Below are 26,996 nucleotides of genomic sequence, written 5' to 3'. Positions count from 1 at the left end.
ATTCCCCAGTAATGACGGTGTTACCTGGTAGCAGCAGGTAGTTATGGCTTACTCAAAACATCCGTGTTTCCTGCCTAACCAGGATCTATTTCATCAGCCAACTCCCAGCAATCCAAAGATGTGCTTTTATAGTGAGCTGGGAATGGTCTGTGCACCCAGACAACAGGCATATTTAAAACCTGGTGAGATAGTGCTAGAGTTAAAGCTGGGTGAGAATTTTTCTCTCGGTTTGGTGAAAGAATAAGACTATTATTCATGTTAATAAAGAATGAGACTATATGAATAAAATGTTTGCATAGACTTTACATATGGCTGTTGTCTTAATTTGAAATGCAAGAATTATCAATGATGAGTAATGAGGTTTCTGAGAATTCCCTTTGGCTGAGAGCTTGCTCAGCCTTTTGTTTATATTTGATTTAGTTTACAATGATAAATTCACACACTGATTGCCAATTTAGGATTGGTAGCTTGGTTTTTCTCTCCAGCCTTGGGATCTCCTGCCTCAGCCATGGTTTCCCTCTGCCCTCTGAGACATGGACACTCACACCATGCTCCCCACAGCCTTGTCCCTTTCCCCAGCCAAGCCCCCGCAGGGTGGCAGGGCAGAGTGAGGCTGCTCCTGTCCAAGTGTGCCAGTACCACATCAGCCTGCCAGTTCAGAGCATGCCAGGGTGGCCCAGTAGCAGGTCTCTGTCCTGGCACCTTGCCTGTGATACCTGTTTTGGCCTTCTCATGACTGAAACACCATGGCCTGGGGACATGGTATGGGCAAACCATCAAGACAGTTACTGGTGAAGGACTCTGGGCAATCACCAGAGGAAATTTTTGCTCATGTGTGAGTCTGGGATTGGAAGGTGAAGGGAGAGACCATAGGAGGTCAGCCAGGGCATCCCAATGTGACACTTACTCTGAGTCTGAGGTGTCAGCATGTCCTGTTCCCACGTGGAGGTTCATGGCCATGCCATTGAGCTGGTCTCGAGACTGCTCCCTCCGAACATTTTTTACTGTTACCCCCAAGTCTGAAGGAGAGCGGACCCCCTCATTTGTCCCTAGGGAAGTAGTCCTGGATGAGATTGTGCTCTGATTGTAATCCGACAGCTTTTCCCGCAAACGATTCTTCATATTCTTATCCACCAGTGGGGGAGGGTAGGTAACTTTATTTTTTAAGATGCCTGTTAAGGAAAAGAGGGAATAATAAAATTTTTTAAGTGTATCAGTAATTTCATTTATCAAGCTGAGCGCATGCAAGATGTTACGTTCTCTATTTCTTACTAAGACTTCTAGTTTGGCACTTTATTTCATAACCAAAAGATCAGACTGCAGCAACTACCCACTAGCTTCCCATGGTGTATCTGGCTACACAGATTGGAGCCATTTGGAAAGTGCTCTTCCCTGACAGAGCTACCTTTTAAACTAATTAATGCTCATTAACCCTCCGGTCTCCCAATCCAACTGTGAGGCTGTGTTACCTTTCCTCTGCTCCGGCTGCTGGTTATTCTGGTGGGCCAGAGGTCTGTTCTCCTTCTGCTGCCCTTCGTTCTCCTTGTCCTGTGGTGCTTCATTGCTGTGGTTCACCTGGTTTTCCCTGTGAAGCTCTACGTTGACCTTGGTCTCTACTTTGAGTTTTTGTTTCCTGCTGGGGTCCTCGCCATCGCTGGCTGATACGCATTCTGTGGGCCAATAGGGTTTCACATGATTGGGAAGGGTATCAACTGCAATGCAAAAAAACACTAGCTCGAAAACCACTTTTGGTATGTTCTCTCAACCACTGCCTGGCATCTGTGGCTGGAGAGGAGCTGTGTGTCAAACCAGAGCAATCCTTCAGTCGGTCCTTGATGGACTGCACTGCCCTCAGGGTGCATTAAACCCCCAAAAAAAATCACCTGGTAGGATGACAGCATGTCCAAACCCTTCCCAGAGCAAGGTTGCCAGCTCCATTAAGGAGAACTGTGAGGCAAACCTGCCTTCTCAGCTCTCCAGGGTCAGAGATCCTTCCTTGGGGAAGTTGGTTTCTGAAGGCTGAGGGTACCCAAGGCACCCTGTGCTGTATCTGTGAAGAGCCTCTGCACACAGCCTGGATGTTTGTCATTCAAAGTTGTATTTCATTAGGACAGTATCAACAATGCTTAGAAATGCCTGCACCCTGTCACACAGAAATTATATTAATGGTCAATGATTTCCAACTCTTTAGGTCCAGGACCTCCCCAACACCACTGGATACACATGCCTTTATTGTATGAGGAGAGGCAGACATTTCCTCCCCCTGCCTGCAAAACAAGTGGCTTCTTTCTCCTCTTCTTCATGAGATATTGCTGGCTTGGTAATGCCATGTCCAAATGCTTTGGGGACCTGCCTGCAAAGCTCACTCTGCTTTAGGGTGTTCAGCATTCAGTACTCAGTCACCCCTGGGAACAAGCCTTTGGAAGAAGAAAGGTCTCTAAGCTGGAAACAAGGATCTCTACCAAAGCAAGGTGCAGAGGTAGAGATGCTGCCTCAGCTGCATGGTAGTGTGGCAAATGCATCCCATCTAATCCAAAGCTACTTCAGTGCACCACTGCCCTCCCCTCGCACTGGGAGTACCTTTGGGTGTGCTGTGGAGTGGGCCATGTTCATTGTTTTTGGAAGTAGATGTGTTCCACTTCTTCTCCATCTCGAGTCCATCTTCCTCGCTGTCCGATGAATGGGAGGAGGCGTAAGAACTGCTGTGTTCATCGAGGGACAGCTCGCTGTCAGAGTCTGAATCATGCTCTGCAAAGGTGGACAGGGGAAACACAGTGATGGAAGTGTAAATAGGAGCTGAACAGATCTATCTGACAAATGCACAAGGAGGAAGGAAAGGCAGGCATCTGGTTCAGGCCGTGCCAGGAATGAGCTCTTACATCTGTAAGTGTACCTAGGATAAATGCAGAGGGACTGCAGCACAACCATTGGGAAGCACAACCACTCGGCTCAGCTAGTGGGCAGGATGTGCAGGACAGAGTGGGAGCACATTTTTCCCTATTTAACATGCAGAACAGTAACTCTATTGGATCTCAATGAACACAACACACAGGCAAAATAAGATACCTAGAAATACCAGGAATCTGAAATGCACTTAACTTAAAAACTGCTACAAGGCAACAAAATTGAATGTCAAGACCAAAATGAAAGGAAATCAGACAAGAGGCACTTCTCATTTTTTTTGTACAAACCACAGACAAGTAAAGGAGAATATTGCCTCAAGGTCTCAAACATTAAAATTTCTCCAACTAAAAATCAAAAGCAACAGTACATAATTTGTGAGAAAGAAAGGGGACTCCATAAACTGTCAACAGCTGTGACAGCATCAGATAAAAATTAAACCATCACAAGCAGCAGATATATGATATTTCCATTCCAGGATTTCCTTGTAAGGCAGCCATTACACAGCTTGTTATGCCAACAGCATAATCAGAATGAGAACATCTAATTATTGTAATTATTCTTCCTGTTACAGAAGACTTCGGAGAAAGTGCTGAGAAGGAGAAGGTGCACAAATGGGTCAAAGCATTTAGAAATTATTCTTACCATTGGATTTGGACGGATTCCTATGAAAAATGGAGGAATCTGCTTCAGTCTGACCAGCCCTTGCTTGACTTGAGGATCCACTGAGTTTATGAGCAGCCTCGTCCCTTTGAGAAGAAAAACAGAGGACAACTTTCTTGGTCACTTTACTGTTCTTAACAACAAGGCAGACATACAGACAGCTTCAGGGGATGCCAGCCAGCCTGTGCTTGACTGTCCAGTGGTCACTTCACAGTGAGACAAAGGTTATCCTGATCTAGTTATCTACCTTGTGCCACATGAATCACACTCTGAAAAACCCTAAAGCTAATGAGCTAAACTGTGCTCCTTGAGACACATCTGAATTGCAACAGGCAAGCAGCATAGCCCATATAGGTAACCTCACTCTTAGGTTAACCTCTGCACTGCCAGAACCCTGCCCCAAAGACACATGCAACAGAAAATGCACCAAAGAAAATGACAGTCACATGAAACAGAACTGTTAAGATATAAATCAAGTAGCATTTGAACCAGATTTCTGGTTTCCACAAGAGCAATAAAAAAGGGAAAGGCAAGCACCTGAAAGCCATGCACCTGCCACCGGATTACCTGAGAATATAAGCAAGGTAGCTATTGTGGCTCTTGGCTGACCTGACGGTGCTTTCTAGGGAGACAGTGGATTCCCCCATAGTTGTGCGATACATGTTTGGCTCTTCTATATATGTGTTGTTACAGTTCAGAGATCGCTGAAAGGGAAAAAAAAAGACATAAAGCATTAGTGAATGATCCTTCCAGAAGCTCATGTTACCCACAAATGTACGAAGTTTCAAAGAACCAAATGGGTTTTGACACCAGGGAAAATAATTATTTTCTCTCAAAGGTTTAAATTAAAATAATAATCAAAACTTTTGAGAGAGGCCATCAGTAATCTTTGTAGAAGTCACTGAAAGCAATCATTCAGTTCACTTATTACAGGCAAGCCACCTATAAGTTTATTTTAGGTAACTTCTACCAGCAAAAAGGATGGTTTTTCTCCCAATGCTTTTTTCTTACAGTTAATAATGTAGCTCTTGTTGCAGTGGAATCATCTGGAAGAGGTTTCTTTCCAGTTAAAGTGTTCTTCAAGTGCTTTCTGACTTCTTTGTTAAATACGCAGTGGAAGAAGAAAATGAACAGCCCCTGGACAATTTTAGAGAGAGGAAAATGTAAATGATTCGCTACTACCACATTGCAAATATGGATATTGGAGAACACCCATTCTGAAACAACCCCTGAATTCTAATTTGTAGTCCATGATGGTGTATTTCAAAAGCAATAACTATTTTCTTTCTTTGACTGAAATGGCATTGACTGATCTCCTAGCACTTCTTCATAATTTGATTCCAAGTTCAAATGTGCACTAAAGGCCTGGGAAAATATACACAAAGATGTGTTTCTCCAGAATTTACAGAGCACAGCTTGATTTGGGAAGAAATCCAAAGGGAACCTGAATGTCCCACTAGAAAACATCACAGGAATTTTAGAATTTGGGATTTTAGAGCTTTTACACAGATGATGAGAAAAAATCAATAGCAGCACATGAAAAATATCACAGCCTTTAGTGAAAGCCTCTGGAAATGGGCAACTTCTGTGAAAGGAGCCCTTAATACTGTGTCTAAGAGAATTTTAGAAAGCCTTGTGAGATGTGAAGATGGACTGGGGGCAGAGAGGTCCCAACTTTTGTCGTCTAAGTTCCTTGGTTAAGCAATACCTCTGATGGGAAAATCAGTGAAGTCCCCAGGGCTGGGCAATTGTTGGCTGCCAGGAACACACATTAACAGCTTTTGCTGGGGGCAGGGCACACACACGTGTCTGCCTTCAGATGTATTTGCTCTGAGGGAATTAATGCAGCTGCCAAATAGTTACCAACTTTGGTTGGACATACAGTATAGAAAAGCCAATACTCATGAAGTTGCAGCTGTACCAACATCATAAGAAGCCTGAATTTCATTATTTCAGCCAAAGCAATTGACTTAGAGTAACTTTAAACTTCAAGCTCACTTTCTAAACATTCGAGCAAATGTGATTTTAGCTGGCACTAGCACTTTGGGATTATTCATTAATAAAATTCACATAAATGTCTCTTTAAAAATACAAGTTCAAAGAAGGCAGTGATGTGAAATGCCACATACCACTGTACCTCTCTGGGCAAGTTTGGAGAATTCCAGCTGCTGATCTTTGTCCCTCTCATCAGGTTTATGTTTAATTTAATTTAATTTTAGATTTGTGGAAGCCTGGTTTTACAGCCAGAGTAGGTGCATTTATTTCAGAGCACACCAGTTGCAGTGGCAAAATAACCTTGCTCCAAGCTGAGCTATCTGCTGTACTTCCAGGGCACTGACAGCCATCTCCAAAGGAGACCCATCAGACTTTTTTTTCTCTGTGGATGCAAGTTGTGGCTGTTGTGCTGCAGCTGAAAGAGTGTCCTACAGTAGCTGTTTTAGTACTGCAGACACTTGAGAGGACAGTTACTGCCATCCTTGGTCACATTCAAATTGTGACCGACATGAAGCTCTGTGACTACTTCCATGCCAGGTCTCCTACAAATAACTCTTTTCTGCATCTTTATTCAACAATTGTGCAAACTGGGACAGGCAACCCAGGAAAACCCTAATACAACTCGCATTGTATTTGAAAATCATTACTTGTCTCTTTTTTTAATTTGTGAAAGCCTTGAACTTGGAGCCATCGACTCTGGGTGTAATATAACAGTCTCTTGTTTGTGGTAGCAACAGAATGACTTAACAATGAGCACACAGAACACAGTAACAACGACTTTGTCTCTACAAAGACAGAGGTATAACTGTCTACTGTCACAGGTTACTATAGTAATGCACTTATCTTTAGAATGACTAAAAGCAAGAGATGTAATTACACCGAATTATAGTTTTGGTTAAAAAAACCCCACTCTTTGAGAAAAGAAAGCAAAAATTGCACTTGAGATCTCTGATCTTCTTAAGTTAGCTCATGTTGAGCAGGTTTTTGGAGGTCTGGGTGCAAGCAGTGTGCTCACCAAGGTCTGCCACAGACAAGATGCCATCCAACTTACCTGCAGGCAGCTGAAAATGGCAAAGAGATAGTGAAATGTCATGACGTCGCTGTTGACCGCCATGAGCCCCAGGAGCCACGTGGCACTGATAAGCAGCAGGAGCAGGAATGCTGTCCGCAGCACAGAGCTGTAAAGCAAACACAGATGGACATTTGCAGTGTGATGGCACACAAGAGATACACTTCTCCCCATGGGTGCTGTTATGTGCCCAACAACTCAGCAACTGGAAAAGCCCTTTGGGAGAATTAGGGCAGTGTTCACCAGGTCCCAGTTTCCAACTCTCTCACAGCAATACTCCACAGCTTAGCATATTCATGTTAAAAACGTGATTTCTTTTCAAGTTCATTTCCAAGACTTTCTTCAAACAAATCTGACTGTTTTCCAAGCCCTTGCTGTTCAGCCTTGATGACTCTGAGGAACACATCTGGGCAGTAAATGGCCATGTCCATCTCATTTCAGTTTGTCAACCTCACTCTCACATTCCTTTCCAACATTACTACCAGAGGTTTTGAATCAAGGGCACTCAGGGAATATTTGTTTTCTTAAAAATACAATTTCCACAGACACTTTCAAAAGACAGAAACAAATACAGTAGCAGAAGTTTTATATTACGAGTAAAATTGCTGCCATTAGGTAGCAATTATACTCCTTGGTTTAGGGAGATTTGGATGTCATTCTCAACCCCTGCACGTTAATGGAGTCAGGGTAGGGTTCAGAGTCCCACAAAGCTGACAGCTGCATGGAAACTGGGGCTGGAAAGGGCATGCCAAGGGGAGCACGGCACTGCACCAGCATTGCTCCTTCCACACTTTTATTAACTGGGCCACCCATGTTGCTGGTGAGCTCACCCTCAGATTCTAGTTTTCATTAAGTTTAGTGTTAGGGTTCAGAGAACCACAAAGACTACAGCTCCAGGGACACCAGGGCTGGAAAAGCCATGCCAATGTGTACACAGCACCCTACAGCCAGAACTGAAAAAGAGAACGAGAAGCAGCCATTTGAAATCTCATACAAAAAACCCAAGGGGCTGTCTTGCCACTAGATAATCACATTTGGGTTCACAGGTAAATCCTGAGCTTTGGGCAAAACAGATGTTAATGAGAACAGGCTGCCACAACAGCTCAGGAAGGTGGCAGGTTGCAGCGTGCGATGCCGCTCATCCCATGGAGCGTGGGATGCAGGCAGGCTGGCCCTCAGCACGGGAATGTCAGTGTGTCTCTGCCATGACACAGCTGGTAACCCAGACACTTGAGAGGGGAGACCTATCTGAGCCATGGACAAGAACAGGGAGACGCAGACTGATGTCCACCTAGGCAAGCTATAGGCAGAGGTGAAGTGACAGTGTAGTAGAGAGTATAATGAGAGATCTGGAAGGACTGCAATGATACCATCTGGAGGCTAGATCTTTCCCTTCTCCTTTCTCCTGCCTACACCTGGTGGTGCAGAGCACCTTGGTGGAGCCTTTACAGGACCTCCAAGGGAACCCCAGGAGTGGGTGGGGTGAAGCAGCTCCAATTGCCTTTACCAACACTCTCCTCCAAAAAACTTTTTTATTTCCTGCTCCAAAACTTGCTTTTAGGCAATTCTGTCTTTTATTATTTCTGGCCACAACTTCTACAGGTTTTTGAACTCAAACTTACATGACTCCTGTTTTTTCAAATGAACGTTGCCTTCGTCTGCACGATGCTTTCATTGCTAGTATAAAGATGACAGTGTTTATCTGAAAGGGAAATTGAAATAACAGCATGGATTCTTTCTGTACATTTGTTACAGCTCTATTTGCAATGACAATGCAATTTTTATCCTAAAACAGTTTGTGGTGCCAAGAATATTTTCCCTTCAACTTACAGGTCTCTAAATTCCAAGATTCACCTTGTTTCAAGGCAACATAGTCAAGGACATCCTGGCACTTGATCTGGACGAAACTCAGTAAGACAACCCTATGCAAAGATTCTTGAGTGAAAGATAAAAACTCGAGAATGGCTGTTGTCCAAACCAGTGTCCACCTCAGCCCAGCACCTTGTTTCAGTTTGGTCAAACCAGAATTTAGGAGTATTTTCTAGCAGAGCATACAGTGATAATTACTCTGAATAAACCTCTCGTCTCCACTCATTTCCACGTCAACTGGGATGTACTAGGTTGGTGGTGCATTTATACTTAATCACTTGTAGTGAATATTCATGATGAGAATTTGTCTTGTCATTCACTTTCCAAAACTGTGCAGAGCTTTACCACTGCCATTGTCCTGTTTCTCAGAGTTTCTAACTTAAAATGCTGTGGAGAAATGATGCAGCTTCTCCTGTTTCTTCAGGATCTGCTGCCTCCTGCTACTGCTTGTGTTGGAAAGACCTTGAATGGTTGGGTCCATAGCCATTTTCTCCAGACCAAGCAAGGCTTCTCCTTCTCCCTTCTCTGCAGCTTTCTCTTCTCTAAGCTTAAGACTCCTAGTCCACTTGTTTGTTCTCCAGTGGGAGCTGTCCCATGTCTCTGATGACTCCTGACCATAACCTACACTGCTTCTAGGTCTACTTCATACTTTTTGAGATGAGGAGACCAGAACTGCATTTGGCATTCAAGGTAAGAGTCAAACCACAAATATTTATCTTCTGGTGTTACTTTGAAGGAGAAGCTCTAAGGGAGAAGTTAAACACCAGTCCATTCTTTTAAATTCCTGAAAGCGGAAATATTTAATATTCCTTTAGGACTTCTGGATGAAGTGACTTGTTATGGCTTATTTTGTTGATTTGTTTAATAAGCTCACAGACCAACCCTTTGAAAATGGAACAAAGCAAATGGGAAATAGGTTTCTGGCCATACAGCCATTACTCCACAAGCAATCTTTGTACTGGCAATCAGCTCTCTGATTTCAAGAAGCTTAACTCATGTCGTATCTATTTAAACAAAAGATGCAAGCTCGAGTACATTTGCTTCAAATGTAAAGAACACAGTTGCTTTGCATGACTACTGTTTGACAAAACATATGAGAAAAGGTTGCAGGAAGAGACAGCTCTGGATGCCAACTCCCCCTACTTACAACAACAACCATTACGATGGGCCCAGCGAAACTCCAGATCAGGGTGTCATGAACAGACAGCCAGCAGAAATCAGGATTCCCATAGCCTTGTGGATCCAGACCAACAGCAAGTCCTGTGTCATAAAATGGAGAAAAAGTAAATCAGAAAAGTGCTGCCTATAACCAAATGTAGTTTCAAATAAGCAAAATTATCACGGCAAAATTTATTCAACAGGGAAGTCTGTGAAGGCAAAATCAAAGCAAATATTGAAATAAAATTTTGTAAATCAAAAGCTTTACGCTGGTCATATCAAACAATACTTTGAGTTTTCCCAGCTAGAACAAAGTTCAGCTACATAAAAACTATAACAAATGCAAGTACCAAATTAATTCTGTTTCAGCACAGTTTTATAGTCATTCTCACACAGTGTGAGCCTTGAGGGTGAGTGACGTGAGGAATTTCAATAAGCCTGTGCAGCAGAATGAAATGAATCATAACTGAGGAGATGTCTATGTTACGAAAAAAAAGGGCATTCTTAACTTGCTGTCACTAAAATAACATCAGAGACAAAGGAACCTGGGAACTTATGGGAGTTAACTGCTTGAGCTCAGGTGGGATTCATTTTGAACTGCCATCCCAGGTACCTCACCTTGCTTTCAGCATTGTCTGAAAAGGACTTAATGCCCCAAGGCAATTGAGTTAAAACCACATCTTTTATTATTTATTTTTCAAAACCTGGCCAATTCCAAGGGACTCTCTGAGCCCAACATTCACCTGATGATTTACAGTGCTGTCTGACTTGGTGACCTACACCTCGCCCATGGTGATGGACTGGGATTGATGCCTTTGACCTGCAAAATCATACAACCATAGAATCGTCTAGGTTGGAAAAGACCTTCCAGATAAGATGTTCCCTGAGACCTCTTTTCTCCAGGCTAAACGCCCCCAGCTGCCTCAGCTGCTCCTCATCAGACTTGTGCTCTACACCCTTCATCAGCTTCATTGTCCTTCTCTGGACACGCTCCAGCACCCCACTGTCTTCCTTGTAGTGAGGGGCCCAAAACTGAACTGATTTGCAGTGTGGCTTCACTAGTGCCGAGTACAGGGGGATGATCACAACATCCTTTTAGTCCTCCTGAGTTATCTGCCTTTTCCTCCATTTTTCCCTGGATTCCAGCAAAAGCTCTCTGTTCAGCCAGGCTGGTCTTCCCCATTGCTTTGTCTTTTGCCATGTGGGGATAGCCTGCTCCTGTGCCTTTAAGATTTCCTGCTTGAGGAATGTTCAGCCATCCCAGACTTCTTTGCCCTTCATGACTGCCTCCCAAGAGACACTGTGGGTAAGCCTCTAAACAGGCCAAAGTCAGCCCTCTGGAAGTTCAAGGCGGAAGTTCTGCTGAATCCCCACCTTTCTCCTAAGAGTATTGAAAACTATAATTTTGTATCACTGTGTCCAAGACAATCTCCAGCCATCACATCACCCACCAGTCCTTCTCTGCTCACAATGAACAGGTCCAGCAGGGCATCTTCCTTTTCTTGCTCGCTCATCAGCTGCATCAGGAAGTTCTCTTCCACACACTCCAGGAACCTCCTGGACTCTTTCTTCTGCTGAGTTGTATTCCCAGCAGACACCTGTTAAACTGAAGTCCCCCACAAGAACAAGGACTAGTGATGGTGAGACTTCTCCCACCTGTTTATAGACTATTTCCTCTGCCTCCTCATCCTGGCTGGATGTCTATAACAGACTCTCACTGTGGTATCTGCCTTGTGGTCCTTCATGATGATTCTTACCCATAAAGACTTTTATCACCAACATCAAGCTCTAGACAGTCAAAACAACCCCTAACACAGATAAGTGTTCCCATGGTTTCTAACACAGAAACACCTGCATCTTTGCTGCCACATGGATCTCCAACCCCTGCCTCCACTGAGATGGCAGACAGAAGGACTTCGCTAGCATACTGCCCCACGAACACTGGCATTCTTCCCTCTGATTGCCTCTAGTGAGCCTGGTTTTATCCCTTTCCTCTTTCAAACCTAGTCTAAAGCTCTTTTAATGAGCCCTGCTAATTCCTGTGCAAAGATCCTTTTCCCGCTTTGAGACAGGTGTACCATGTCTGCAGAGATCTTCCTTCTTCAAGACACAGAAACTGATCCCTGTGAGGTCTGTGGCCAGTGACAGATGGCAGGTGGCTGCAGCATGTTGTCTGGGCATGGGAGGACCTATCATGATGAGCGTATGTCCTGTCTCAAGAGGCGGCCAAGGCTGACAGCAGAACTGGTCTCTGCAAGGAGGGTCCATGTGCATTAATAGTCATCTTTTTTTGAATTGAAGCCTGAGTGCTTGGATGAAAAGACACAGAGAAAGGGAAAGGTAGCTGCATTTCACTCTTGCTGCTTAGAACTGGCCCACAGCCAATATTCACATCTGGTACAGGCCTATGGTCTATGAAAACTAAACCGGCTATTTGGCAGACCGGTGGATATTGGATCTGTTTTCACTGAAATGTGGAATGAGATAGGACTAGTCTCCCTCCCTGCTCCCATTGGCTCTTCCACCACCTCCTTCAGCAGTTGCCATCCAGAAAGAATTAGCCATAAATGATTAAGGGACCATAAAGTATTTTATACAGATGTAATTCTATGGATACAGTCTGTTTCCCAGGACTGGATTTCCTCATTTATAGGACTCTGGCTCTATGAGTAACTGGCAGGCAGCAAAATTTTTTCACTCTCACAATCCTACCCTGAAGTTCTCCATTAAACAAATGGGGAAAATTGCTGTCTTCACGTACATGGTTCAAATATTACTGCAGTCAACAAGATGTGAAATATCACTCAGCCTGCGCACTCAGTCTGCTAAGGGCAGCCAGGTTGCAGCATTTAATTGATGTGCCAAAATGTTTCTCAGTATTACATTACATTGGCTTCATTCTGCCTTTGAGTAAAGTGTTACCTTGCTGACATTTGCAGGAACTGGGGCTGGTCCTATGGCCAAGAGTCCTGTGGGGACCAGCACCCATCCCAGGACTGTGCCAAGGGTTGCAAGAGGGGCACATTTTGACCCTTCTGAGCTCCTGAGGGCTCAGCAGCCATGTGTAACTCAGGCAGCTGTGGGGCAGCCTTACCTCTCTCTGGGCTCATTGCTTTGCTTAGGATTTGAGAAGTACCAGTTTCTGGGTGATACTGGTTTTAGGGCTGCATAAGAACCTGTTTTAACACAAGTACTGCAGTCTCCATGGCAAAGCTGTTACTGCACACATATGTCAAGCAGCTAGTGTGCTGCCACAGAGACAGGCAGAACTGGGGGGGTCTTGCTGGATGCCAAATCCAGCCTTTTGCTCCTCAGGCAAGGAAGTAATAAAATCCCTCTCCGAGATGGATCAAACTACACTTTAAAATCAGCAAGCTTAAAGCAAATTTAAAATGTTCCACTATCACTCCCAATGGAGGACTATTCCAGATCCATACTCTTTTGATGACTGTAAGCCTTCTTCCAACTTCTATTCTATTCTATTCTTGTTCATGGCAATTTGCATTTCTATGCTGTGATTAAATGTGGTTCTTCCCCGTTTGAGTGTTCCTCTGTAAACCTTTTACTAAGTTTTATCCCCTTCTAAAGGTCAAGGTTCCCTTCTGCAAGTAGCCTGCTCCCATCACAGATGCCTTAGGACCACTATGTCCCACTTGAAATGAATATCAGTTTGAGCACAGAAAGTAGAAAAAACTATATACAAAAAGCCACTGCTATTGTAGGTTTGGTTTTTTTCCCTCTCAGGATAGCTATGATGAAGACGAAATAGTATTTATCTTTAAAATAAAGAAGTCCCCTGCATCTCCCAAGACTAAAATTTCTTCCCATACCTAGACTATACCACTACTAAGAAAAATAAACAATCCTTCTCTCATAAAGCAATATAAATAATGTTTAAGATTCATGTGAAGCTAGAATCTTTTTACTGTTTAGAAATTAAAATTTATAAAGAAGCTTATTTAAAATATGTACAGTAACAAGTTATCTAGAGGCAAGAAGTCCTACATTGTGCAATTTATGATGAAACAATTTTCTCTTCAGATGATTTATAAGCCTGGAAGGGCAAACTAAAGGCTTCGTTTCCTTTATCCTTCATTTCACAAAATCCCCTTTTTCAGTAATAGGGATCTGACTTTTCATTTAAACTGAACTGCAAATTCAGTAGATTCAGAGATTAAATTGAAGGACACAACCTGGAAAGTTTTAAAAGTGCAAAATAGTTCCTTATCACAGAGAGCAATATCTAAGTAGAAAAATGGTATGCTTGTGATATTTAGACTGCATAACACTGCTGTTGAGAGGGTCCAAATTAATTTAAATTTCAGGAGAGAAAGTAAACCTGAAGCAGAAACTCCTTCCAATAAAGTTCTTCTAAAGATAATGAGTTTTGAAATGTAATTACTTTTTGTTATTTAATGATACTTCTTTTCTGCCAGAAATGATGCTGCCAAATATCTGATTGCACTTCAGTGTTCCTGAAAATACTGTAGTAGTCCTGTATGTACTGATAAAAGTCACATAGGTCTGAAACATTTCAGAAGTTCAAGGACAATTTCTATTTAAAATGTCTGGCATATGTCTAGAGTGGCAGAACCTCCTGGGCTGTGCTTTCTACTATAAATTGATAGAAGTAGAAATTATTTAGGCACAAAGTGATATGGAAAAACTTACCAGCTCTCTGAAGAGAGAATTAAACTGTACCAGCCTATGCTGTGTTTTGGTATTACACCTTCTTAAAACACACAGAAAAAAAGAACAAGTATGTATTTTTAACTTGTTCCATAATATTTTTGCAAGTGTACATGAGCGATAGCTATTTGTTTGATCTCAGAGACATCTAAACCTCTGCCATTGCTGACAGTATGTTATTATCTGTAAAAATAACACTAATTGCATAAAAGGTAACTGCCTGCCTATGATCTGATTTCCCATATGGAAACAGATACATGCTGAAACAGTTGAACCAAAAAACTCCACTCCAACTGTTCTGTGAAGCACAATTCCTGAGGAGCTGTCTGCCTGAATTAACACAGCGCCGTGTGCTTACAGTAGCACTGGAAATGTCTGATGGCAAAAATAGGCACGGTGAGGGCGGAGATGGATGTGCTCCTGTGGATCACTCTGGATTGGTTTAAAAGATTACTGCCTCCAGCTTTTCATTACTTTTCCTCAACTGGAAGTTACAACCTTTGTATCCAAAATTAAGTAAAAGGCAGCTTGAGTATTCCCAGCTTGGTTTTATGCCAAATGAAACAGAGCCGCTGAAATTCCTTTCAGGATGTATTTACTGCTGGTTGAGGGTAGGCAGTGGAAATGTCCAGTGAAGGACAGTAATATCCTGTGGGCAGGATTGCTTCTGAAGCCACTGCAGTTACTTCTCTCAGAGACAGTGTGTCCATATCTGGAGGTACCAGCACAGGGAAGGAAAATTCCTGAAAGCTACTGGCAAAGTTGTTGAAATAAAAGTACTGTTATTCCCAAGCAATGTTATCAAGTCCTAATTTAATGTGTGTCCCTGTTATTGCATAACCATCGATATCACTTCAGCTGGGGCAACAGACATTTGGTACACAGATCCGCCAAATTCGGGCTGACTTCTGCTAGATATGGCTTGGTGCTGCCCTGGTTCAGGAAAACACCCTTGGCTGTCTGGGATGGGGTAATTTCCCTGAACCTGGCCAGTGAAGATAGCAGGGAAACAAAGCTTTTTTGGGGTGGTTGAGGGTACCTGTTATGATGGCCGGAATGCCCCAGCCAACAACGTAGTAGAACCGCATGTGCCCAAAGTTGATGTTCCTCACTTCAGTCAGCATCCGGTAGATGTGGAGCTGCTCCACAAACATCCATGCGAAGGTGCTCATGTAGAAATAATGCAGGAGGATGGCAATCACGGTACACACAAACTGCAGAGGGAAAGGGCAGGGAAATTAGAGTTGCTCTTCTGAATCACAACCTGGTGAGTCACCAGTTCCCCCTGTGCAGCTAATGGCAAGTGTAATAAAAAGATTTTGGCAGAACAAATATACTGCCTTTAATAAGTTTTTTAGAGTTTAAGAAGAGCTGCTCATACTGTGAAAGATTTTTCTTCTTTTAAAGTAAATTATGTCACCTGTTCTGAATCTGGTTCAGCTTCACCCTTATCAACCTAACACACTTTCAGTCACTGCCCTTGTCCTCTCTGTTCTGTGGCTAATTTCTCTGTGCATACTTGCTGCAAAGGTGAGGATTTGAGCTATTCTGACCAAAGTCCTTCTGCCTGCAAAAAGGGCAGGGCTGGCAGAGCTCCTGGCTCTTTCTCCTGGGGCAGAGCAGGAGGTGAGGATGCTCCTCTGGAGGCTGAAGATCCTTTGCCCTGCCTGGTGTATGAGTCTCACCTGCACAATGCCACTACAGTGAATTCAACCATAGCATGTTTAACTGCATCAGCTAAACTGGTCTCACTGCAAAGTCCATAAACTGCCCTGAGAACAGCCACCCTCAGCCCTGCGCTTACTCAGGGTCTTCCATTGCCACATCAACAGCCATTCTATGGGTTTTTCTGACACTACATTCTTTCCAGAGAGAAAAGGAAGTATGCTAGTTTGGTACAGTTTTCTTTTGTTTTAAAGTAGACTATATTTTTTGTTTTATTAGTAGATAAAAAACTACAAAGCAAGTCTTCTCATATTTGACAGAGGTGGGGGGGATGTGTGAGAAGATCTTAGGCCTTCAGTTTAGGACCTGTCCCTGAGAAAGTTCCTTCTCAGGAAAACTTCCGTTTTGGGGACAGTAAGTCATGAAGCCTCAGGCAAGGAAAAGTGAACATGCTGAACATGAGCTACAGATGATGTGTGGAAGAAATCCACCCTTTCTTTGAGAAATTTCTTACTAGCTAAGTGAAATGTCACAAATAGACAAACTTTGGCAGGATCTTACAATCCAACATAAAGTCAGCCAACTATTATGCCCCTATGTGTCTGTCACAGATCTGAAATTATCTATTCCAGCTACATCTCCTCTTCTGGGACTCTTTCTCAAAAAAAAAAAAACATTTGAGAAGCAAAAGCATGGATGCATCCATGGGGTAAGGCTGTTGCCATCTCTTTTGTCCTTGCACTCTGCCCTTCAGTGACGAACCCTGAAGACCTTGCACATCTGTACTTCATCAAGTCATGGAGTATGCCTGGTCATTATCACTGGACTAAAAGATGCAGCCAGAAGTATAGCACCACCTACCCTGCAGACCAGTCTTTTACCTAATGTCAAAGTCAGGGTATTTGACTACAAAGTGGGAGAGTGGCTTCTTGTCTCTACCTGGCTTGAGCATGGGGGTTAACCCTCTTCTTGTCCATACAGAAAACAACCCTAATCACCAGGCTGTAGGATATTCTGGGTCCAGAAATGCTTGCTCTACCCCTCTCTTGGGGCTGTGCTACTTGCAGTCAGGCAAAGAAGCCATACGGACAAAGAGAAGCAGGGTAATGCTGGTTGGATAGTTCATGACTTCAGCTAGGAACAAAGGGACCCGGAGCTTCCAGTCCTATGTTTGGATTTGGTTTTTACACTACATCAGCAGCACAAAGTGGATCACTGAGCTCTGCCAGGCTGAGAGCAGCAAAAATTAAGGACCTGCTGAAACCAAAGAGATCAGGTCCACAGTGTGACTAGAAGTAACAGCTACCATGGGCAAACTGGTAGCTGAAGTCATCTTTGTGATCAAATGGCCACCTTGAATTCAACCTATGACCTTCAGATACTTGCATTTCTGCAATATTTTCTAACCAGTTTTCTCTCCCAACTTAACAGTTTGATGGGTGAAAACAGGAATGACCACAAGCATCCGACACCTGAATTGTAATCTTGCAATTAACTTTCTCCTTTCAGAAGCCGAACAAAGGATTTTGCCAAGGATCTGTTGACAAGCTTGAATTAAGAGAACTTTGTGCAACCATTCAGTTCTTGTTTGAAAATGTTTTACATTGTGTTTTGGAACCTTTTGTTCCCGTGCAGCACTGACCCTGCTTTCAGACTTTGGCATGACTTTTTAGTGGTTTTTCATGGTGTAATGCTCAGAAATGTACATTTCCCTATTTAACTTTGCTGAGTAAAAGAATCATACAAAGACCGCCAACTTTCTGGATTCACTTACTACATCAGGTTTATAATAACATCAAGTAGTATTGAAAATGTGGCTCACCAAATAAACCATCTTTATTCCCTCTATGTAAGCAGTGCTTTTTTTGTTCCTACTCTCACATGCATATGAGTAGAGTGCTGCCCTGAACATTACCTTTTTCAGGTAAGAAAAAAGAAAGAAAATAAATCACTTTCTATCAATAGTCCAGGGAAAGATTAAAACCTCACCCAGAAATGTGACTGTTAATTTACAGAAACCCATAAAAGCCAGGCTGGATGCCAAGCAGCACAGCATTATTTGTGCTCCAGCATTCTTTACCTCTTTATGTTCATCAGTGCATGACTCGTTAGACAACTCTCATTCCACACAGACAGATGAATAATTGTCTCAAGCAGACATGGTTTACAGCCCTCCTACCTTCTCAAATTGACTGGGTAGGCTGTAAGGAGCAGCTTTCTGCCACATGAAGTACATGCTGTAAATTAAAGATCTTTGTAAATGTTTCAAGGTTTGGGGTGAAACCTTTAAACCATTTACAAAAACCATTGAGTCCTGGTAACACTCCAGGACATGATCACACCATGAGCCCCAAAACATGAAAATGAGAAGGAGCGAAAGAGAACAATCTCACCAAGTACAACCATTAGGATTTGTGGTATTGATGTAATGAACTGTTTTACTACTTTTATAAACTTTTGCTTGGTGCTTCATGATATTATGAAAGAAATCTGGAAATGAGGAGCCATCATTTACTGCATAGTTTTTGGTAAAATTCTGCAGGGATGTGGACTTGGCCCTCAACTCCTCAGTAGATATGTTGGAGAACTGAAAGATTATAAACTCCTTGGTAGTGAAATGCAGTGAAAAACAAGTGGTGTGGTCAGCAAGGCATGGGAAAGGTCAAGGTACACGGAGTGCTGTGGATCAATTGGCAAGGTGAGCTCCTTTGAGCAAAGTTATTTTAGTATGCAAACTTTTATATAATGAAACAAAGACAACACAAATTCACACATGACATAAGACTATATCCCAGGAGGCAGGTCACTGCAGAAGATCTCACCATAGCAGCAGATAAAGGACCTGAGCTCCTGGTAAAGGGGAATATTGGTATATGGGACTGGAAGTGACACAACCAGCTGGAAAGCTTTACCCAGTTTGGCATTCACAGTTTTTCAAAAGGTAAAGTGGGAGAAGAAGCCCAGAAAAATACCTGTCAGACAAACCTGAATCTTAGAAATTGAATGATTTCAGCACCTTAGTTTTATACAGTTTTCCAAAAGAAATACTATTAAACAGAGGTTTCCTGGCAAGACAGTTTTTATAAGAGGGGTCTCTCAAATTTACGAGGAAAAGTCCTTGTCAGCACTCAGTTACCAGAAGCTGAAATTAGTCAAGGTCAGGTACTTTTTAAAATGCATGTTATAGCTCAAGTGGATATTAGAAGCCAGAGTGATGGTGTAGGATTAAGTTATACAGCAAATGAGGCTGTGTGATTAGGCACCATGGTGTCACTACCATGATGGTGATGATATTCATTGAATGTAGGCATATTCTCCTATTTCTTCTGCTTGGAAAATGTGAAATCAGGATGATGTTTTTGTTGTTTTTTTGTTTTGTTTTCATCTCAACACTGTACTTCCCTCTAAAAAATTTGATTGAAACATGTACAATAATGGATTTCTAGGAGATAAATTTTCTTCAGTGTTCAGATAACCCCTAAAGTATTATTTTGAATATTCTTCCTATCTATTACGGACATACATTTTATTGCATGCCATCCCCCATCACTGTCCAGCCTGTTTGGCACAGGTGCCTGTGCAGCCTGGCAGTGCTGGAGCCCTTGTCTGTCTCTTAACTGTCTGAATGGCAGCTGTGGCTTTTGGGATGGGTGCTACAAAGAAACAGCAGCAAGACTACATGTAAGGTTAAGAGAGCAATGAGGTCTCAAGTACAGAACACACTTCATGTGTGGTTTATATCTATCTTGTCCTCAATCTATTAATAATTTGCATTTCTTGACATGCCCAGTGCTGGAGATCCTTGCACTAAGCTTTGCCAACAGATGTGATTGGCTGAAGCCATCAATCACAGTGGCTGGAAGGCACAAAGCAAAGTGACAGGTTTCCTCCTGAATCTCAGATGTAGCAAGCTGTCCCATGCCTGGCAAGTGGCTTCTCCAGAATAGCCAGTGGTGTACAATGTGCATATTGGCATCTGCCCAGCACCACATTGCTGACAACCTATCAGTCAACACCTGGAGCCATTTGGGCTTGGGAGGTACCTGCTGCAGGAGAAACTGGACAGCCTCCTACTGAACAGACACAGCAAGACAGAAAACACACTGATGGAAAGGAAGGAAGAAATCATTATTCAGGGTTCAGTTCCTGGGATAAACCTTCAACAGGGCTGCTGTCATATATACTCCGAAAATAAGATACAGTCCTATTGCCTGCCATTGCTATTAATGACATCAACCACACATGAATGTACTAAAAATCTGATTTTTTCAAATTACTGTTGAAGCCAAAGAGAAGCCAAAAAGAGGAGAAAGTGAAACAGATGGAAGAAGGTAAAAGCTGCAATATGAACCCCCTGAATTAAAGCGTGACAACAACTCTAGCAACGAACACAGAGTAAGTCTTACCGGGTTTTCAGTCTGGTTGATTCCAATTAGAAAAACAAGCTCAGAAAAGAACAGGGCAGCTACCAGGTTTTTGTGGATACTGTGCAAGTTGGAACGCAGCGTGCGGATCAGGACCAGCAGAATGAAGGTGATCAGCAAAGCCGCCAGCGAGATGGATACGGTTGTGTAAGTGACAATCTTCAGAGGAAGCACCTCCCCATTCTGTAGAAAGACAGATTGACAGGAGCTCTTGGGGTTTCCCTTCCTTTTCCTCCAATCAAATCTACTACCCAGAATGTCAATGTTATCATTACTACTGAGACAACATACAGATTTACTTTAGGACCAATGGGAGTGGGTGATGACACCTCTTTCGTCACTAAACATGTTGAGTGTGTATAAGCAGCACCCAGAGGATGCACCAACCAGGTAAGAAGCTCCTTTCAGCAAACCCAGTAGCAGATGCTGTCAGGGATGGACAACACACTCCTGACACTGGGATCAATCTGCTCACAATGTCCTGAGTCACACTCAAAGCTTAAGCTCTGAGTCAAAGCCCTTGAAAACCCCAAAAATCATGAGACGGACATCACCTACCTCTCGTTTAGAAATGTCCATCAGGACGGCAAAGCTGGTTATATGGTTGCACTGGCAAGCAATATGGCTCTGGTTTCTGGAAAACAGCTCACACCCTCTGGAGGACCAGGCACCTGTCCCACCAATCCTGTGGGGAAAAAAGGCATTTCTGAGAGCCATCCTCTGATCTCCCCCTGCCTTCCACTGTTACTGTCCTCTGTGGCAGCTTGTGCTGCACAACCAGAGAGGACAGTAAGTACCAGGACAGAATTATTTATAGCTGTCACCTGCCTGAAAGAATATCATCAACTTAAAAAGGCCTTCAGTTGAAGTAGTTTCTGATAAGACAGCTGGCTTTGGTACCCAGATTTTGTGGGTTTATAACAGTCTGTTTTGAGTTTAAAAAAAAAATTTAGAAGATTTGCTTTTGGGTCAGTGACCACACAACCAACATGCAGAAGAGATTGCACAGAATAAAATGACTGTAACCAAGGTAAATAATACCAGAACCAGAGAGGGATACATGTTTTTGAGTCACATGAAATATGTTTCAGCAGCAATATGATATCATTATAGAGTTCCTCCGAAAAGTACACAATAAAAGGTTACAACCTTCTCTAATAAATAATATTTCATATCAGAAGATCTCTTATATTAACAATGGGAAGGAACTGCTGCCTTGAAAATTCTTCTCTGTGCAGTTATGGTTAACTCCAGTGACTTCAGAAATTATTTTGTATCAATATTAATTATTCTATTCTAAAGTTAATGAGTAATAAAAATAGTCTTGCAGTTACTGAAAGAGTTTTTAATTAGATATGACAGGACCTCTTTTTCATTCAGCAATAAAATATTTGTTGAATTTTAATATCACTTTCTCTCAAAAAGTATTCACTTTCTAAAAGCTCTTTCATTACATGCAGCGTAAGAGCTGCTTTTCGACTGTGGCTGTAGGAAGACGTAACACAGACAACAATGGCACTGAAGTTGCCAGCAAATAGCTAACAGATGAATCACTTCAGAGCTAATGACTTATTCAAGCTCATACAATATCTAAAAATTTATGAAAGAGGGCTTGCCATTCCCTCATGATCAGCAGAATCATCTGTGCATACAAGCAAAAACACTACTTCACATGAGGGCAAATGGAGGCGTTCATTACTGCGAACATAAGAGATTTCTGTTGTGTCTTCAACCCTTTAAATGACATAAACTCCTGAAGCCTTTGACTAGGAGGCACACATTTCCTAGGTTAGTCTGCTATTTTATTTCCAGTCCAGGATATTGCCTTTTAGTGGATTTTTCCATAGGTTTACTGGAGCTTTTGGGTCCTTAGGAAACAAGTAACAGCTATTCCCCTTCCCCTGGGCAGACCATATCATCCTCTCACTGTGTACCTGGGTTTGTAGCTGGAAATTGCAATATGTATGTAATAGTTACAATATTGTGAACATGTAATATGGATATGGTTACCTCTCAACACGTTTTCTTTGTTTTATCCACACTCTTGAAATATCTTCAACAGGACTGTGCTGTTTCCACAATGCCATAAAACCAATGGAACATCAGCATACACAGTTTCAGCTCATATAATTTTTCTCATTTTCAAGAAAAATATGTCTTTATCTTGAACTTTACTGAATGCAAAAAACCTAAATGAATCATTTTCAGAACTTTTCATCTTTTTCCTAACACTTCCCTCCTAGAGAGTCAAATACCCTCCCCTTATATTCTGCTTATATATTACAGTTGCTTTCCATAAACCGGAACAGGTCTAAAGTCCCAAAGAAGGTATTTCCTCTCCCTCCAATTTTTCACTAAAACAAATGAAAGCAAATCCACAATAGCTGATGAAATGAAAGTTTCTTATCACTGCAACTGCCTTTGCATTGACTTTTGATTAAAAAATTTGTGATTCAGAAATTTATAATCTTTACTCCTAATTTTATCTGCAAAACCTCAATCCTCATTTCTACCAAAATGAAGATTTGGTTTTATAATTTTTTGCACTGGCCCTGGCTGAGGCACCAAGGGTAGGTGCCAGCTTGCCATGTACTCTGTCCATAGTCACTGGAGTGCAACAGGAGAAGATTCAGCCCATGGAAGAGCTGAATCATCTCCTGGAAATCCTGACTTAAAGACCTCAGACAAGCTATGAATTCAGACACTGGAGTCGGACTATGCCTGTCCAGACATAGATCTGTGGGCAAAAAGCATGGGCAAATACAAGGAAATTGTGAGATTTATTACTTCTGGGTGAAAATGAACCCTGCAGAAAGACATGACAGCACTGTGTTTCTTAGAAACCACATGGCTAATCCTTTGTTCGAGAAGTTATGATAATTATTTTCATTTTTCTCAGGTTGGTGGGAAATGACTACATGGCTCTATTCCATCAAAAATCAGTTGTCAGTTGAATAAACAGACCAAGACAGGTTTTTCTCCAGAATTATCTTCCCAGGCAGGACTTTCCTGCTACTCAGACAGTTGCCATTCACAGCCCTAAAGCAAGCAGCAGACATACATGATGGAGTGATTCCAGAAGACACAGACAGGCTTCGTTCTCTCCTCTGTTTCCAGCATGGCGTACTCCACTATGACAGGCTTTTCCACCAGGTTGGGAGGAATCTCCCCATCACTGTGAATGGCTGTGCTCACTACAGGTGTGTTGATAATGGGGCGATTTGGCAATCTGCACAAGGAGAAAAATTGCACAGTGATCTACACACTAAAATGCAAAGCACTGATTCGCTATGTTCTGCAAATAAAAGATTTCCAGTTGCTTCCACTCAGAAAGTGAAGTAGGTGCACCATCAGCCTTCCATACAAATGTGTTTCCAAAAACTGCTGGCACTTCTGGCACAGTTATTCTCCCACAGTGTGCCAGAGGAGGACAAGAGACAGCACTGTGGTGACAACAGCAGCACTGATGGCATTTGGCTGGTATAAAAGCAGCTCTGTCTTCCCCACACACTCAAGAGAGAGTAGAAGGGATCTGAACAATTCACAAACAGGTTTGAAGTTTACCTCAAGCTCCTTCTGTCAGGATCATAGTTTTCAGGCAGGAGGTGTCCCAGGGATCGGTATATAATGACCATGGCAACGGTATGATGTGTCTCAACATCTGGGTGTCGCTTCTTTCTCTTTGCAAAAGCACTCTCAGGGCTGAACGCATCGCTGTTCAACTTAGAGGGTATTTTTTGATTTGAAGGCTTCATTGTAGGCACTGCTATGGAATTAACACAAACACAGCTTCAGAGCTACCATTTAAACTGGTAATTTTGCTTTGCAAAGATACAATGACATTACAGTTGTTACAACTCTAGGCTTAGAGCACTCAGCATGCTCCTAATGTTATATTCCATATTTTTAATAAAATTTCAGCACAATTCATAGTTATATAGCTGAAAATCAACCACTGAAGAGTGAAAAGCCATTTAGTCTAGCTAGAAAATAAGCAATTTCTAAGCTAAAAGGTCCAGAAATATATAAGTACCCCATGCATAACTTAAGGAGAACATTAAAACATTATGCATGCTGTTAAATTGCATGTACCTTTATATATGGCAAAACTAGAATTAATGAATACACCAAGTAGTCACATAAGATTTCTTCCTGCTAATTCTGTCATTTAATGAGCTTTCAGCTTTGGAAGATTCTCTTAAAATCCACATTCCCCTTTTTTGTTACAGAAAAGATACAAATCATAGAAGCAGATACCCTGTTTCTAAGCAAAAAGTCACGAAGCCCTATTAGCTTATTATGTATTATTTTCGGAAGAGTTACTATTTCCCCATTCTGAAGACATTCAGCCATGGTACATGTATTGAACTTTAAGTTACTCTCTCTCCCCTTGTCCAAAAAAACTTGTGGTGCTTCAGAGACATTGGGAAGCAGGTACTTCCCCATGTATTCTCCCTCGTCACCCAGTTCAAGACCTTTTCATTGCTGCCTAGTTCTGATAACACCTCTGTCTGCTCCCAGATTTGGAACCTCCATCTCTCACACCACCTCCCTCTAACTCTGCAGGGACTGGAGGAAGGCGGCTGTGGGACTGCGGTGCTGGGCAGCCATCCCATCCTATCCTGGTGGGAACAGAGAGCATTTCTCCCACTTTGACAGGGCTTTGAGGGGCTGCAAGCGAGACCTGACAGACAGGTACAGCCAGTCCCACAGCCCCCCATGCCTCCATCGCTGCCGGCAGGCAAATGCCTCAGAAGTATGCACAGCTGCTCCATCCCTAAATAATGTTCACTTGTGCAGACGGTCACCCCGCTCTCACCCTAGTACCACTCTGCTCCCCGAGGATCAATCATGCTCCCTGGGAGCTGGTCATAATTGCTAACCAAACAGCAGCAGAAGGGTTTTACCTTTCCTTTCTGAAGGTCTGAACAAAGTATCAGGGAAGACAACAGATGACTCCAGATCTTTTGGGTAATCTTCTTTAATCTCATGAAATCGTGGTATTCTAGCTCCCGTGAAATTAGACTTGTCAAAGATGTCAACAGCAATAACTGGAGGGGATAAAAGTTTCCCATAAAATTAACTTCAATGCATTCAAATATGATATTGCAACACAATGAAATATTATTGAAAGATTAAAATATCTGCACAATGCAGATAAAAAATTTAAACCCCAAAATAGAAAGTAAAATTTAATTTTTTTCAGTTAACACCTTATATGACAACTAAAAGCTTATATGACAGCATTATGTTACATTTATCAAATTATACATTTGTTTTTCAGTGGAAAGGAATTCACAAGACAGTATCTCATACTATGAAAACACTACTGCAAACACTGGAAATAAAGAACCATAGAACTGTTTAGGTTGGAAAAGACTTCCAAGATCAAGTCCGGCTGTTAACTCAGCACCACCAAGTCCTGCACTAAACCATGTCCCCAAGGGCCACATCTACATGTCTTTTAAGTACCTCCAGGGATGGTGACTTCCCTGGGCTGCCTGTTTCAATGTCTGAGAACTGTTTCAGTGAAGAAACTTTTCCTAATACCCATCTCAACATAGATCACTTTGCTGGTACTTCTCCAGCAGCAGCTGACTGGGGTTTCACAGAGGCTTTTCCCTGGCTGCTGTTCAGTGAATGCTCCTGCTTCACAGAGCTTCTCCATGTGCTGCTGGCTTGCTCCAGTGTGTGCTGCATGTTCCAATTTTAGACTTGCTTTTTAATGGGAAGACTGAATCTACTACTTCAAAAACATAGTTCTACATCTGTTGGATTGCGAAGTCAGCTGACCAAAGAAAATAACATGCATTTTACCTGGGACTACTCCTTAGTCCTCCATCATCAGTTCCTCCCTAGCTTACCTCATAATCTCTGCCTGTTTAGCTGCCAAAATATTTAAAAGCTGTTGAGTTGGCTTTAAGTTTCTCATTTAAGTGAAATCACTGAGTGCCATTTTACATGTCCTGGGGGTAACCCTACACCAAAAGGTGTGATCCTCTACAAGTTTCTGTATGAAGAAATATCCACGTTAAGACCTGCAAATTCCCATTCCTTTCCTAGTTTCTAAATAACTCCCAGATGAGCCATTAGGAAACTCTATTAACACCATGTTCACCTGGAAAAACTGTTCAAAAGAAAACAGACCTCTTTCAAGCCAGAGTTGCCTCATCCCTCTCAAGCTCACACATTTTTACACAGGAAGAACTGGTTGAAAAAAAATCATGATTTACAACCTGCAAGAAATTCTGGGGTTTGTTTTCATCTCAGCTCAATTGCGTTAAAATGTTGAGCATACTTTTTTCTGAGTATGAAGGTAAAAATATTTGGATTCTCATAGTCCTGAATCAAAAGAAAATATTTCAGTTTTGGTTTATTAAGGAGAAATCGAAGTATTTCAGTTTGGCTTAGTTCAACAATAATCTATGCCTGTTGATGCAGGATGCTACAGCCTTTGTAACTTGACTGCCCCATGCCTTTGGTTTTCTGCCCCTGTGATTGTGGACATAAAGCATTCTTGGGACAAGGTTTGTAGCCAATTCACTTCTTATACCAACAGGTGT

The 26,996-nt window shown here is 42.3% G+C and overlaps 1 protein-coding gene across 5 annotated transcripts in view; it reads right to left on the bottom strand.

Annotated features, from left to right (window-relative positions):
- CELSR1 (cadherin EGF LAG seven-pass G-type receptor 1) overlaps nt 1-26,996 on the bottom strand; it is a 168,411-nt gene that overhangs the window by 2,618 nt on the left and 138,797 nt on the right. Inside the window, exons 20-34 of one of the 5 annotated variants that reach the window (XM_042018283.1) lie at nt 25,341-25,484; nt 23,998-24,199; nt 23,495-23,662; nt 20,992-21,118; nt 20,416-20,616; nt 15,384-15,558; nt 9,645-9,757; nt 8,251-8,330; nt 6,611-6,737; nt 4,576-4,701; nt 4,132-4,268; nt 3,547-3,650; nt 2,581-2,748; nt 1,470-1,712; nt 908-1,172 (exon numbers count right to left, since the gene is read on the bottom strand). In XM_042018283.1, the coding sequence (XP_041874217.1) occupies nt 908-1,172; nt 1,470-1,712; nt 2,581-2,748; nt 3,547-3,650; nt 4,132-4,268; nt 4,576-4,701; nt 6,611-6,737; nt 8,251-8,330; nt 9,645-9,757; nt 15,384-15,558; nt 20,416-20,616; nt 20,992-21,118; nt 23,495-23,662; nt 23,998-24,199; nt 25,341-25,484 (2,380 nt within the window). The remainder of the gene's footprint in view (nt 1-907; nt 1,173-1,469; nt 1,713-2,580; nt 2,749-3,546; nt 3,651-4,131; nt 4,269-4,575; nt 4,702-6,610; nt 6,738-8,250; nt 8,331-9,644; nt 9,758-15,383; nt 15,559-20,415; nt 20,617-20,991; nt 21,119-23,494; nt 23,663-23,997; nt 24,200-25,340; nt 25,485-26,996) is intronic. The other 4 variants (XM_042018284.1, XM_042018280.1, XM_042018281.1 and 1 more) reach the window with 4 other exon arrangements.

Source organism: Corvus kubaryi, unplaced genomic scaffold (genome assembly GCF_017639235.1).
Source record: "Corvus kubaryi isolate FWS band 111438036 unplaced genomic scaffold, C.kubaryi_AGA036_p1.0 137, whole genome shotgun sequence".
NCBI lineage: Eukaryota > Metazoa > Chordata > Aves > Passeriformes > Corvidae > Corvus > Corvus kubaryi.
Note: the sequence above shows the minus strand (reverse complement) of the source record. Positions and strands in the feature narration are given on the sequence as shown.